The sequence below is a fragment of the Gossypium arboreum genome, chromosome 5, assembly GCF_025698485.1.
Source record: "Gossypium arboreum isolate Shixiya-1 chromosome 5, ASM2569848v2, whole genome shotgun sequence".
Lineage (NCBI taxonomy): Eukaryota > Viridiplantae > Streptophyta > Magnoliopsida > Malvales > Malvaceae > Gossypium > Gossypium arboreum.
The window spans coordinates 23,933,561-23,947,999 of record NC_069074.1 but is presented as its reverse complement, the minus strand read 5'-3'; the positions used below and the strand labels follow the sequence as shown (position 1 = coordinate 23,947,999).

General features: G+C 30.9%; 2 protein-coding genes across 4 annotated transcripts; both read left to right on the top strand.

The window, feature by feature from the left end:
* Positions 1-3,627: 3,627 nt before the first annotated feature.
* Positions 3,628-8,390, top strand: LOC108476908 (agamous-like MADS-box protein AGL11). 3 transcript variants are annotated; one of them, XM_017779276.2, is made up of 9 exons: positions 3,628-3,980; positions 4,709-4,909; positions 6,761-6,842; positions 6,967-7,028; positions 7,114-7,213; positions 7,311-7,352; positions 7,450-7,491; positions 7,778-7,935; positions 8,111-8,390. In XM_017779276.2, the coding sequence occupies exons 2-9, from the start codon at positions 4,728-4,730 to the stop codon at positions 8,112-8,114; spliced, it is 672 nt and encodes a 223-aa protein (XP_017634765.1). In that variant the 5' UTR covers positions 3,628-3,980; positions 4,709-4,727; the 3' UTR covers positions 8,115-8,390. The 3 variants fall into 3 exon arrangements, with proteins under 3 accessions (XP_017634765.1, XP_052884304.1, XP_017634766.1); XM_053028344.1 differs by having other exon boundaries at positions 3,660-4,071; positions 4,700-4,909; XM_017779277.2 differs by having other exon boundaries at positions 3,667-3,980; positions 4,700-4,909.
* Positions 8,391-10,600: 2,210 nt separating this feature from the next.
* Positions 10,601-13,849, top strand: LOC108477150 (uncharacterized). Its single transcript, XM_017779613.2, has 5 exons — positions 10,601-10,772; positions 11,559-11,758; positions 12,574-12,675; positions 13,345-13,396; positions 13,485-13,849. Exons 1-5 carry the CDS (start codon positions 10,682-10,684, stop codon positions 13,595-13,597), a joined length of 558 nt encoding a protein of 185 aa, XP_017635102.1. The 5' UTR covers positions 10,601-10,681; the 3' UTR covers positions 13,598-13,849.
* The last annotated feature ends 590 nt before the right edge of the window (positions 13,850-14,439 follow it).

The following is a 14,439-nucleotide window of genomic DNA, read 5'->3' as shown; positions in this document are numbered from 1 at the left end:
TAAAATTTAAAGAAAAGCACACTAACTTTAGTAGACAAGCTCACGGCAATGGAGAAGAATAACATGCAATTTTCTTTTCTTTCTTTCTTTCTTTGTAATTTAAATGGACAAAAATAAAGATGAAACTAAGATGTCTCCACTAACTTTTCTATTTTCCTTAAGCTTAACTATATTTAATAAAACAAATCTAATGGCTAAGAATGGATCGTAAAGTGGTTAGTGGAAGTTAATGGCATGGATGATGGCTTTTCACTAACTAAATATTAATCATGGCTTAGTTACACTTAAGGCCATGCTTAATCTCTCATCTAATCTTTCAAATCTAGTTATATTATAATTTAGTCCTCATATATTAATTACTAACTTCTTTAATGAGTTAATAATTCCTTTCATAAATCAATTAATAATTCTCCTCTTTAATCTAGTTCTCGCCCCGAAAACCTCTCATTTTAATTTTTCAGACTAGCTTGGTTTAAGAAATTCAACCTAAACTCATATTTTTCGACACAGACGAAAATGGGTCAATACACTACTCATCTTCTTTTGTTAACAATTTCACTATCTTCTCCCTTCTTAGGGAAGAATAGGCCAATGGTGATGATTTATCAAACTTCATAATCATTGCCTTCGATAAACAACTTCATTCTTGTTTTCCAATATGAGTAGTTTGATCCATTGAAGAGTGAAGGCCTAATGGTTAATTATCATTCTACCAACATTATGAAGTTTTGCTCAAATTCCATCAAACACACTTACGCCAAGGTAGAGACTTTTTTATGATGATTTTCCATGGTTGTTGTAGTTAAGCTCTTCAAGGATCTTGTCTTTCAATGGTTAAATTGTCTTTATAGGTCTAGCTCTGATACCAATTATAAAGATCAAATACACTAAAAAGGGGTGAATTAATAATTAAAAGTTTTGCAATTAAAAATGACAAATAAAAATTAACACTACAGTTTAGAGTGGTTCGATCCCAATTGCCTACATTCATTACCTTAACTCTTCACAACTAAGGGTTTTCAAAATCCACTAATTTGAAGCCTTTTAAGGACAAGATTTAACCTTTATAGTATTATCTTTTAAGTAGGCAAGATAGAGCCACATCCCATTAAGGTTTTCTACCCAAAACCTTACGTAACCTCTCACAAAATTGAGAAATGAAAATGAAATAAAGTATACCTATCAAAGGCTAATATACAATGATCAAGCTCACTCAAATATATTACAACACTTAAATGACAAAACAAAACAAAACCCCAAGTGTGTAAAGAAAAATATGAGAATTACAAGTGAAAAATTGGATTTTGACACAATAAGCTTTATAAACTTATTTCTTGTCTACTTCTTTATGTTCTTAAGCTTTATTTATACCATTTCATTGATTTCTAGCTCTTTGGAGTAGTTAGAGGGAACACTGAGTCGTTGAAGACATTTCAGTTGGCATTAAATGCAATTGTGAGTGGCTATGTTCCAATACTTGGACTTTAGGTTCTAATGCCTTAATTAAAATAATGTGGTTGTTAAAGCCTTAGATATTAGACCCTAAGATTGTGTTTTGATTCATCTTGATTTGGGGTTCAGTTCTTTTGTATTTAAGGTTTGATACCTTTAAGTATTCAAAAGATAATTTAGCTCTTAGGTTTTGAAACACACGAGGCTTAGGTTCGATACATAGTTATATGTATCGACACTTACAACCAAGGGGTCTGATACCCTTGAAGCTACTAACTTCATGTGTTCCAATACCTTTAATAAGGGTATTGGACATTGCCCAAGTTTTACAAAAGTATGAACTTAAAGGAATTTTGGGAGCATTTTACACTTAAGCAATTTTTTAAGTGTTCAATGAATTTTAAAAAACCATTTGAAAATAATTTCTTAAAATTGAACATTAATCTTACAAAATTTGATTAAGGGAATATTTTGTTATATCAAAACCTTTGAAAATCAAGGTTAACAATTACCACTCTAAACCTTTTATAGCTAATGAAATTAAATATACAAATTTTTTTGTTGACCTTTTAAAGGCCCTAGGTTGGATTGAAAACCTACTATATTTTTAATGCTTTCTTTGTTCAAATGTGTGAAGAACAACCTTCTTCGATTCAATAAGCTCTCATATAAAGTGATGCCTTATATGTTTTGTTTGAGAGCGTGATACATTATTTTTGGAGATATTTATTGCATTAGTGTTACTGCAATATATAGTTAAAGCTCATGTTTGAACATTTTTTTTATCACCAATTTGAATAGTTTGAAAACCCACATATTGTCCCTAAGTATCTCATACTTCAACTTAAAAGATCATTTACATGCATCCAGGGGCACATGCAAGTGAGTGTAGGAAGTGGCCCTACACCCCCCCTAAATGGTACAATTTCTTCTAAGTTTATTGGAAAATTAAAAAATATAATTAGTATAATAATAAAATTACGTTTTGTCTCATATAAAATTTATAATTTAATTCTGATCCCTCTAGAATTATTTTTTTCCTTCACCCCTCATGCATCCTATGCAAGAAGGCTTGCATATGTCGACCTTTGAGCATTGTCGATGTCTTATCTAAAAAGTACAATGACCATGAGCTATTTAGGAATCATTGCTATGATGCATAAGGGTCTTGCAGACAATTCTCTTGCAAAGTCTTTTATGTTTCTTGGGATTTATTTGCACAAGTTTAAATATGAAAATATTTATTCATGAATAAAAAGCATCTCAAGTTTTTATAAAAACTATAATAATATTTATAGAATCAAATATTTTTATATCATATAAGCAAGCCTCGATTGGCTTGCAAGGCTTACACTAACAATATATTAATTTTAACGTAAAATGAAATGATGTCAATATCGTATTGCTTCAATTTTGGTAGTTGTTCCTATAAGCTCAGATCGATCTATATTAGACAATATTAATTGTACAAATACTTAGTGTTCGTTATCAATTGGTCTAAGATTTTTATTTTCTAAACAAATTTCTAATTGTTTTTATCTTGATTTTTTAGTATTTTTATCATAATTACATATATAATAAAATATTATTATTAAATTAGGTTATTTATCTATAATCATCTATAATTAATAATCATTATATCTGAAAATATTTATATTTACTTATTTGATATTTAAAAATTTGGACACTAAATATATATAACTTTAAAATTTTATAATATTTTCATATAAATATATGTAATTGAAATATATTTACATATGTATATTATATATTATTAATAAAATTGGAAATAAACTATATGTATGAAATTTTTAAGAATATTGAGGCCAAAAAGTTCATCAAAACACACCATTTGGCATCAAATTAAACAAAACCTTAAAATATATTTAGAAATATTTAAAAAATATTGATAAACTTTGATAGATTAATACCAAGCTAAAATCAATAGTTCCCCTAATGTAGTAGTACTGAAATTGTAGAATATTATCTTGATATGGGGTTAGACTAATCTTAGTGGGGGTATTATTTCACAGTGTACGTAGTGCAGGACAACGTGTATGGCACCAAAACCCTAACTCCATAGAAATGGAAGGCAAAGATAGAGAGTGTGAACGTTGAGTCTGAGTCTAAACACCGCCCATTAAATGGAGACAGTAGAAAAGATTCGAGAAGGGCACGTTAGTGAGTTCAGGGACTTTAAATAAGGATTACAAAATATGGAAACCTCATTGCTAAAAATGGTGGAAATTTGCACCTGCAAAGCTCTTTTCATTTTGCTAATTCTACACCCTCTTCTCTAACCCTTTCGGCAAATTACAATTCCAAGGTCTTTTTCCAACTCAGAAAACTTGAGTGAGTCTCCCACCCCATCTCTCTAAGCTCCCTCCCTATAATATCACCTATAAGCTTAGGCCTACCCTCCTCAGAGGAAAGTTATTAAATATATACTCTCAAAACACTTTGCTTTCTTTGGGATTCGTGATTTTCCGAAAGCTGAATTGGCCGGAACTCTTACCAAAATACCTCAGGTTTGAGGGTTTTCGTTTCTTTTCTTTTCATCATCTTCTTTTAATGAAGAAAAACAAAAACAATTGCTCTCAGTTAGATCTTGTTAAATATGTATATACTTACTTTTTTTAACTCTTATTTCTTTACCTAAATGCATGCTTTCTTTCTTTTTTTCTCATCTTCTTAGATCTGTGTTGTCAGAACCTTCTACTTCTTTGCATGATGAAGATCTGTTCTGTTCTATCTTTCCCTTCTTGCCTTTTTTCTTCACCATAATCATACAAAAATACATGATGGGTTCTCTTCATATTTCATGAATATTCATCCCTACTTGTGTTTCAGATCTTTCCAAAAATCCCTTCAACTTGAGCTCTTTTTTTTTTTTTGGAGTAATAATATGCAACAATAAAAGTAATAGTACATCCATGAAATAAATTAAAAACCCGAAAGTCTTTCTTTTCATTTTTACTAGGCCTTTAGATTTGTAAGTTTCTTGGAATTGAAGCTAGGGTATGGGAATAGGAATGGCTAACTTTTCCTCCATACCCAAAAGTCTTTTCTTTTCTTTTTTTTTCAGTCTTTATTATTTCTATTTACGTCTCAAAACAAATGGATCTACTTCTTATACTCTCAATTTCCTTCATCTAAACACCATTTTTTTTCTCAGATTTTCACTGATTCATACTTATCATCTATTTCCCAAAAGGTAAATATTATTCTAAACAGGCAGATCGGGTAGTGTTTGCAGGTGCAAGTGATCAAAGAGAATGGGAAGAGGAAAAATAGAGATAAAGAGGATCGAAAACACAACAAATCGTCAGGTTACCTTTTGCAAACGCAGGAATGGCCTGCTGAAGAAAGCTTACGAACTGTCAGTCCTGTGTGATGCTGAAGTTGCTCTCATTGTCTTCTCCAGTCGAGGCCGTCTGTATGAGTACTCCAACAACAAGTAATATATATATTTACATCTCTTCATGCTATATATTTCTTATTGTTTTCATTATTCGGGTTGAATTTCTGGGTTTTTCTTTCACGCCATTCATATATGTGTGTGTGTAATGTCAATCACATGATTTGAAACAACTTTTCATATGAAACAAAAGCTTTATTTCGAGAGCTGAAAGAAGAAAGTCAGGCAAATGTTAAGTTAAAGTGGGTGAGAATTTTGGGTATTTGAGGGGTTGTCAGAAGCTATTTTCCTAATATGGGTTAAAGATTATGAGTACTACTTCAGTTTGTCTACAGTTATAAAACCATTACATTTCCATTCATTTTGGACATTGGTCAACGTAATCTTCTTCATCAAATCATTTATTTAATATCTTTTCTTCTTCTTCTGAAGATTCTAAACTGTTTTTTGAAGTGAAAATAAATTATTGTTCTGATTTCAAGAATATATTATGCTCACCAATTCAATTTCAAATACTATAAAATTGATTTATTAAAACATAAAAAGAGCCTTTCATTGTACTATTTCTTTTAAGATTCCCAGATATCTTTTACTCTTCATGCATGCCATTTTTTAAAATCATTGGTCTGGGAATGTTTTTGTTTACTTGTTTATGTTGAATGAAAAAAGAAAAAGAAAAAGCATTACGATCCATTCTAACATGTTGCTATCTTTGTGATATTTCATTCTTGTTGCTTCACAATATTATATACTTATTTATTGGAGTTTAAAGATGACATATATTTTAGGTTAAAATATTTTGAAAACAAAGGCTTACAATATTAGGATTAATTTATTTTTATGATGAAAATACGACCATAATCTTAAGTGTGAATATATATCTTAGAGAATTCATGCATGAATATAAATTTTAAGTGTGATTCTTAACCCTTCATGATCCAACGCTTGCAATTGATGGGGGTTTTCATACGACTAGCTAGCTTGCTAGGTCGTCAATGGTGGATTGAAAGATGGAACATTAAACTAAAAGGATTATTGGTTTTCATAGTAGATTGGGATTGTCAATGCCAAGTGGTGTTTAACATATCCTTCTTATCCAACCCGAAGTAAAGTTGTCCACGTGTGAGATTAAGTGGTTTTCATAAATAGATTGGAACTGTCAGTGTCAAATGGAGTTATCATATTCCAATTTTTGTTTAGTATATTGGATTGTTTATGATGTTATATTAAGGTTTGGCATTTCATATATCATCAATTAACTTCAGGTTGAATTTTTAATATAATAATATATAGTCCAGTTTTTTGGTCGTCTAACCCAAGCAATTGACAGTCTCCGATGAAGTTGTATACGTATAGGGTCTTTGAACTATACATGCGTGAGGTCAATATATATAATATATAGAAAAGGTAAAATCTAAAGCCTCTCCAAGGAAAGAGTAATTAGGGTATGACATGCTATATATATAATATACATGTGCTGCATGTGCAAGTTCAAGTGCAATTGCAACACATTAAGGCATGGTTGGCATTGGTTAGGTGTGTTTTTAGAGACTACCCAACCTTCCACATTGAGCCCTCCATGGATTATGAGAACTAGATACTATTTCTTAGTGTCTGCTCAATTGCAATTCAATCAATGTAGTATTTGAGATTTAAATTTAAAAAAGGTGAATTCCAATTTTAAAAGTAATGTAAATTGTGTGAATATATACCATGTTATTAAGAGTGTATGTGATTTTTTGCCCTAAGCTAAAAGTATATGTCCATATTGGCTTGGAAGTGTTTGATTCATATGTACATGAAATTTACTTCTGGAAATTGACCCAAAAATAAAAGTCGAATATATATATGTATCCCTTTTTTAACAATTTTGTTTTTTATTTGATGCAGCATAAGATCAACAATAGACAGGTACAAGAAGGCTTGCTCAGATACTTCTAACACAAACACTGTTACTGAAATCAATGCTCAGGTATATATAAATTTTTTATACATGTATATCATATATACTATCATACGTTAGCATTTGCATGAAAAGAATGATACATATACGTGTATTTTTATAGTGATTCATTAACTGGGTATGTACTATGTAGTATTATCAACAAGAATCAGCCAAGTTGAGACAGCAGATTCAAATGTTACAGAATTCTAACAGGTACTTTACTTTCACAAATTAACATTTCAATTTAAATTTAAAATAAAAAAAACTTGGATTTTTTTTAATTTGTGTTTGTTTGAAGGCACCTAATGGGAGATTCCTTGAGTTCCTTAACTGTGAAAGAGTTAAAGCAGGTAGAAAACAGGCTTGAAAGAGGAATTACTAGGATCAGGTCCAAGAAGGTAACTTTATTTTACCTTCATTATTTTTTTTTTCTTTATTCATTTATATTTCATTTTTCTCCTATATGTTTTAATTTGTTTCTGTTTGGTGCAACAGCACGAAATGCTACTAGCTGAAATAGAGTTTTTGCAGAAAAGGGTGATTTGTTCTAACATATTTTTCCAATTTTCTACCAATTTTACGACATTATTATAACGTAATTTAATATGCTACATCTATATATTATATCTCACAGGAAATCGAATTGGAAAATGAAAGTGTTTGTCTCCGAACCAAGGTAAATATATTAAAACACACAACGTTGTATCTTCCTTCATAATTACCTCAAAAGACACATGCATTCATTTACTATTGCTAAGGACTAGATACATAGTTTGGGGTTTGAATTATTTTCGATCATGCTTTTTCATGTAAGGATAGATTTTGGTTTTGATTTAATGCTTCGCCTATGATAATTACTCGACGATTTTCAAATTTTTAATAACTTATATTAAGGGTTTGTTTGGATAAGAAAAAGAAATAATTACACTTATTGGATATTTATTTTATATTAAAACGTTTAGATTGCAGAAATTGAGAGGCTTCAGCAGGCAAACATGGTGACTGGACCTGAGCTTAATGCTATTCAAGCTTTAGCTTCTCGCAATTTCTTTAGCCCCAACGTCATTGAGCATCCATCTGCTTACTCCCATCCCTCTGACAAGAAGATTCTCCATCTTGGGTACTTTTTTTTTTTTTCGTTTTTTTATACGTACTAATTTGTCAAAAATAAAATTATATATATACGAATGTGTTAAATTTTATATAATATAAACAAGCACATATTCCGGGGTTTGCATTTTATTTTGACTCTGAATTTTTTGTATGGAACTAATGAGAATGATCATTGCTTGCAGGTAGAGGAGTTGGAGAAAACAAATATGGAAAATGGTGTTTTCCATAATATAATATGTTATATCATATTATATTCTATATTGAAAGTTAAATAAAATAAGGAAATGACAACTCTTGCGAAGTTCGTATGATGTAAAACTGTGACTACTTCTGTCGTGTGCTTGTTTTTGGAGTATCACTTATTACAAAGAAGCATAAATTTGGATATATTTATTTTTGGATTTTGCTTTTGAAATTGTTTTATTAGTTAATGAAAATATTAGTCTTGAATGTTGGAAATAATCATATCTGTTATAGAATATCTCACAACTAGACCGCAGAGTGGACATCAATGTGTATCGCGAGGTGAAATATCAATCTCTTACGATGAAAACATGCCAACACACCCTTATGACCCAGATTTCGACCTCTAATTGGCACCTTCATGATCTTGCGAGGGAACATCAATGTGTATCGCAAAGTGAAATATCAGCCCTTCGCGAGGAAGACATGCGAACACAGCTCACCACCTTGTGAGGCGGAATACGCGAGCACATATAATGATATTTGGGTGCAAATCTTATTAGAAATACATATGATACGTGTCAAACTTAAAAGGAGTATGTGTCGTCCTGAATTATATGGATGGCATATAGTTACCTCCCTAACATGTCATATCAAGAGAAGCATGTATTATAAATAATGAAGAAACGTCTCCAACTGAGAGGAAGTAAAAAATAAACCACAACAATATCGAGTCTCCGTTAAATTTGAAATTGAATATTTAAATAAAAGCAAACTTTTTTAATATTATTATTTTTAATCCAAAAACTACTCTCTTTTTTTCTTTTTTTTTTATTGCATAAAGTTTAAAGTAAGTCTCAAAAGTCCAAATTTTAAAATTTGTAAAACAAGTTCAATAGCATTGCCCCGAATAAATAAGCCTAAAACAAGAGTGATTTTGTGAGTTTTGAAATCTGACCACTAAAATTGAACCAAAATGAATATAAAAGTTTTGGGTTGGATTTATGGGGAATTCGGTATATTTAATTATCAAATTAATTAATTCAACCCATTAAAAAAATGAAATTTTGATCTATTAAACTTTTGATTTAATTGTTTCTTACATTCTTTTCATTTGTAAGAATTAAAATGGTTAAAACTCCTTTAAATTTTCAATTAACATCAATATCGAAGTTCATCTCTAAACAATTTTTATTTAAAAGATTTAATAAATTTAGTTTTCTAGATAAAAGTAAAAATGTTTATGAGTCAAAAAAAAAAGTTATTAGGCTCGGCTTGTTTAAATGACTTGTTTTATTATTTAAAATTAATATAAATTTAATTTTATATTTTTATTATTTCCAAAACAATAAAATAGGTGTTGAGTTGAAAAGATAATCAAAATTCGCGCCATAAACACCTTTAGATGAATGCAATTAAATATAAATCTAAAACACATTTTATAAGCATATTCACGTGATAATCATGGTTATTACAATTTTTTCCCCAAAAAGACTCTAAAAGTTGGTTGATTATTGTCTGCTAGGTATTGGTTTAGGTTGCAACGAAATCTCTACTAGTATTTATTTCTTGGGTGTAACACAACTTAATTAATTTAATTAATGATATTATTATGAATATCTTATAAAGTGGATGTCCATCATGATAAAGATAAAAATTTTATATACTTTAAATAATAAAGTTTATTCTCTGTTGCTTTCATATTTTCTTTATTCTTTATCTTCTCTATCTCTCTTTATTTTATAGTAGGTATTAATTTTAAAAAATTGTAGCCAAGAGGTAATGCAATTTAATGATTTTTTTAATTTTTTATTTGAAATGGAAAATTGTTCTTAATATAGAGAGAAATGGGTCGAATTTGATAAAAATTCTGATTTAAAAATAAATAAATAAAGTTTTGGACTGATTTCTGAGATAGTTAGGGAAATAGGTTGATTTTGGAGAGAGAAGATACATTTGCACTAATCGTTAGTAAAAACGCATCCTACAGGGCATGCTTTCTAATTTTTTGACACATTATCTCATTTGGTTAGATGGTTAAATGTTAGTATTTTTATCTCTGAGTCTTAGGTCTCTAAAGTCGACCTATTTTCCTAAATATCCCAAAAATTGGTCCAAAACCTTGTTTTGTTTTTAAACCAACATTTTTATCAAAATGTTAATTTGGGTTTGGCAGGGTAAATGCATTAAAAAGGGACAAATTTTAGCGGACATGCTGCTACAGTTGGTGGTGAACTCGCTTTGGGCAAAAACGTACATGCATCAAAAAGTCAGCGTGTTTTCTATCTCTCTCTACATAATCGACCTATTTTCCTAAATATATTAAAAATCAGCTCAAAACCCTAAACATTTTTAAAAATCAGCATTTTTATCAAATTGGGCCGAGAGAAATAAATTAAGTAAGCGAATACTTGGTGATTAAGAAATTGATTGGGCTCAGTGAATGGTACGCCTACGGCCCAGATTTTAACGGAGACTCCATTGTTTGTTTTTATACCAAACCCGGTTCCAGTATTTGATGATGTTAAGGAATCAGAATTTAGAATTCAGAATTGAGAGAGGCAAAGACAATGGAGGGGCCTCCGCCCAATGACTGCTGCTCTATTTGCCATGGATACTTTAACGTTCCTTGCCAAGCCAATTGTTCTCATTGGTTCTGCGGTGCCTTTCTTTTCACCTTCCTTTTTTTCACACGTTCAAATTGAATTTTATTTTATCTACACCAGGTGTATGTTTTTTTTTTTTTTTTAAATTGTTGATGGCCATTTATTTGATGCTTTTAGGAGACAGATAAAAGCTAAACAAGAGTTAAGAAAATCAAATTAAAATTAGTGTTCGTAGGATTAGAGAGTTTCTTCGGTATTTGCTTGAATTAGTTGGCAAAACGGACAATTGAAATGAGATGAAAATAGTCAAAATTCTTCAAATTAGTGAGGTAGGCTAATTGAAGGGTGGCACATGATGATGGTATTCCAAAATTAGGGATGGATTCAGCTGCCCTGACTCAGATCCTAAAATGGCTTCAATATATGATAAACCTTTGCTTTCCAACTACTCTTTCAATCTCCATCCGCAATGAAATCAATTCCAATACATAATAAACCTTCCTTTTATTTGAGTTACAAACTTTTAAGCTATGTTACTAAGAATCGAGTGTGTTGAGTACAAGTGTATGTTCAATATTTCTAAGTTTTTCCTTGTGTTCGGAGGATCTTTGGAAGATCATATCCCCATACCCATGTCTGGATATGCATTGTACAAGGGTATTTCGAAAAGAATGAAGAGTTGGAGTAACATTGCTTTTAAGCCTTTATTTTCTGTAGTTATGACATTAATTAAGCCATGTTGTTAGGACTGTAGGATTGCTTAATTTGGACTTCGTGATTGTATCTTGCAATCATTGTTTTGTGATGAAATAGTTATACCTGTTTCCCTTTTATTATTTAGGTAACTGTATTATGCTTGTTTGGCAACATGGATCCCCATTTCAAACTTGTAAATGCCCTCTGTGTCGGCGTCAGATTACTTTGTTAGTTCCTGGTGAGGCCTCATTAAGGGAGCGTCATAATCCAGCAGTTGCGGAGGTTCTGGAAAAGGTTGAAAAATACAACCGTTACTTTGGTGGACAATCCAATGGTCTCATTCAGGTATGTGCATGTTTGCTTCTATTGAATTGCTTTGCAACTTAACAAGCTTTATTCTGTGACATAGCCTTATTCCAATTTGTGTATTTACTTAACAGAATGTTATTCACTCTTTTTCTTTTTCCATCTTCTTTCTTTCTTGCTCAAGGTCCTTACAAGTGTGTAGAACTGTTTACTCATCTCTTCTGTAAATACAGTCCTAGGTTAAGTGTATACATTGATTAAGAAATCTTTGACTATTTATTTTAATTTGATTTCATTCAAATATGCTCTTGATCAAGGAATAGAAGGTATCAAATTTCTGGATAATAAGGATTTCTTTCTTTCTTTTTTTTTGAAGTGTCACTATTGTTTTGACTTGAAGTAAGAACTAGATGCGACTACATTGCTCATAATTGATAACGCTGTGGTATACAGTAATAATCTTAACTTTCAAAATTAAAGTAAACTTGCGAGGATGATCAAACTGTTAGTCCCTAACATAAATAAACATAAAATGAGGACTGGGTGAATGGTTCTTTCTGGCCTATGCAAGGAATGTCATGAAATCTTCTGTTGTATCTTATTTGTTTCACTTATCAGATCTGCATGTTTAAACTTTAAGTTTGTTTCCAGTAATCTGTACATAACCTAGCCACTCGAACTTTCTTGGTGTTAACATTCTATTGCGCTTATAATTTATATGCATCATACTCATTTGTCCTAGGACTGACCTATCAGTGCAAAATTCGTAGACAGTTGTTAAGACATCCAATGTTTTTGACTTTTCTGCAGAGCTACTCTAATCTGATATCTGATTCCGGGTTTATTGTGTGCAGAGACTGCAAGACCTTCCTTTTCTGCTTCGCAGATTGTTACGAGAAATAACAGATCCTCAAAGAACTCTTCCTCTTGTTATCAGAGCTCGTATATATCTTGCAGTTAAGTTGATTTACCTTATCACATCTGCATTCATTGGAGAATTACTCTTCTTTTTTTCTCTCTCTGTTTTTTTGTGCTTTCATATGATGATATTTTTTATTGATTTCTATGGAGCCTTTTGTTTTTAGTTTTTTTTTTCCCTTGAATTACCAGATGTCTTAGATTTATTGCAGAATCTGTGGCTTAATGCTTGTAAGCATGGCCATGGAGCATTTGTAAATGTTTAGTTTCTACATGTCTCTGTGTCCTATTTCTATATTCTTTTTAGCCAACTCCGCAAATTTAAAATATTGAATGAGAAGGGAGTCAGGGTGTTCTGATACTCCTATATCAAATACCTGTACTTGGAGACGATTTAACGATATGGTAGCTTCTTACTAATTCTTAATTTTCTAAATGAGCATAGATTTGGACTTAAGCTTGACCACAGTATAATAAACAAGGTCGAGTTGGGTCAAGCTCTACCACTTGAATGCCTTCATTTATGCCTAATGCGATTTTCAAGCATCAAAAGGTTGTAATTGAATTTGTTATGACATAAACATTATGTTGCCATTAAATTATATCTTTTAGAGGAAAATGAACAATTTGTTCTACTTATGTTTCAGTTCATTGCCTCGGCCATTTATGGAAAATAATTCTCTTTTATCAATTTACTTTGTGCACAGATGTTCTTAAGTGCCATCTACATATTCAGCCCCATAGACATTATTCCTGAAGGTATGTCATATTTTGTTGAATTATCTTGAGAAATTCATTTGGTAACAAACGTTGCTTGATATTGTAAATGCTTGGTGTTAAATCACAGCTATCTTGGGGGTAGTCGGCCTTTTGGATGATCTTCTTATAGCACTCGTCGGTTTTCTCCATGTTGCCACCATCTATCGGTCTGTTCTATACTCTCGTCATGGAGGTTCTTGAAGTTTATCGGGGCATTGATACAGGTAAGGTTACTAGTTCTCAAGAGAAAGCTAAACTCAGCAGAATGAGTCGGAAATCTGTAGTTTTATGGATATTGAATCAATTTTAAATCTGTTTCAAGTAGTTATAAAGTGCGTACAAGTGTAGTGTTGTACAACTATGTTACTCCTTACTCGAACTTAAGTGTGTTGGACATGGATATATTCCCTTTTTTTTTATTTTAAATATCATGTATTCAAAGGGTTTCTAGAATATCATCTCATACTCATATCCGAATGTCCTACTATGCAAGGATTGAACTCGAAATTTGATGTCAATTTAGATTTTATTTCTAACACAAGTCTTTTAGGATTGAACTCGAATTTGATGTCAATTTGGATTTTATTTCAAGTCTTTTGTAATTACTTAATGGGTTTTGATTAGTTATTTTATTACTATACATTATAAAAATAAATATAATTTAACTTATTTTAATATGAAGTTTTTAATAGTTATGTTTTATTCTTGTCTCACTATCACCCATAGCGTTTAATTCTAAACCTATTTCAGTATAAATTTTAATTTCTTTGCTACATTCTTATCATTGTTCTAATCTTATTGGAGTTGATTTTACTATCCATCCGAATGGTAGACTTTCTGATTTTACCCATCTGATTTTACCCATCGATAAACACATTTTGCTGATGATAACATCGAATCAATTTTTTTTCACCGGTTACTTGCTCTTAAACTTGCTTTTAATTCATGCAATTGTAACAATGTACACCCATTGAATTGGGCGCTGGAATAATCCCCAGTTATTTGATTGACAAAAATGGACCCAATGTCTCTGCAATGGGTCT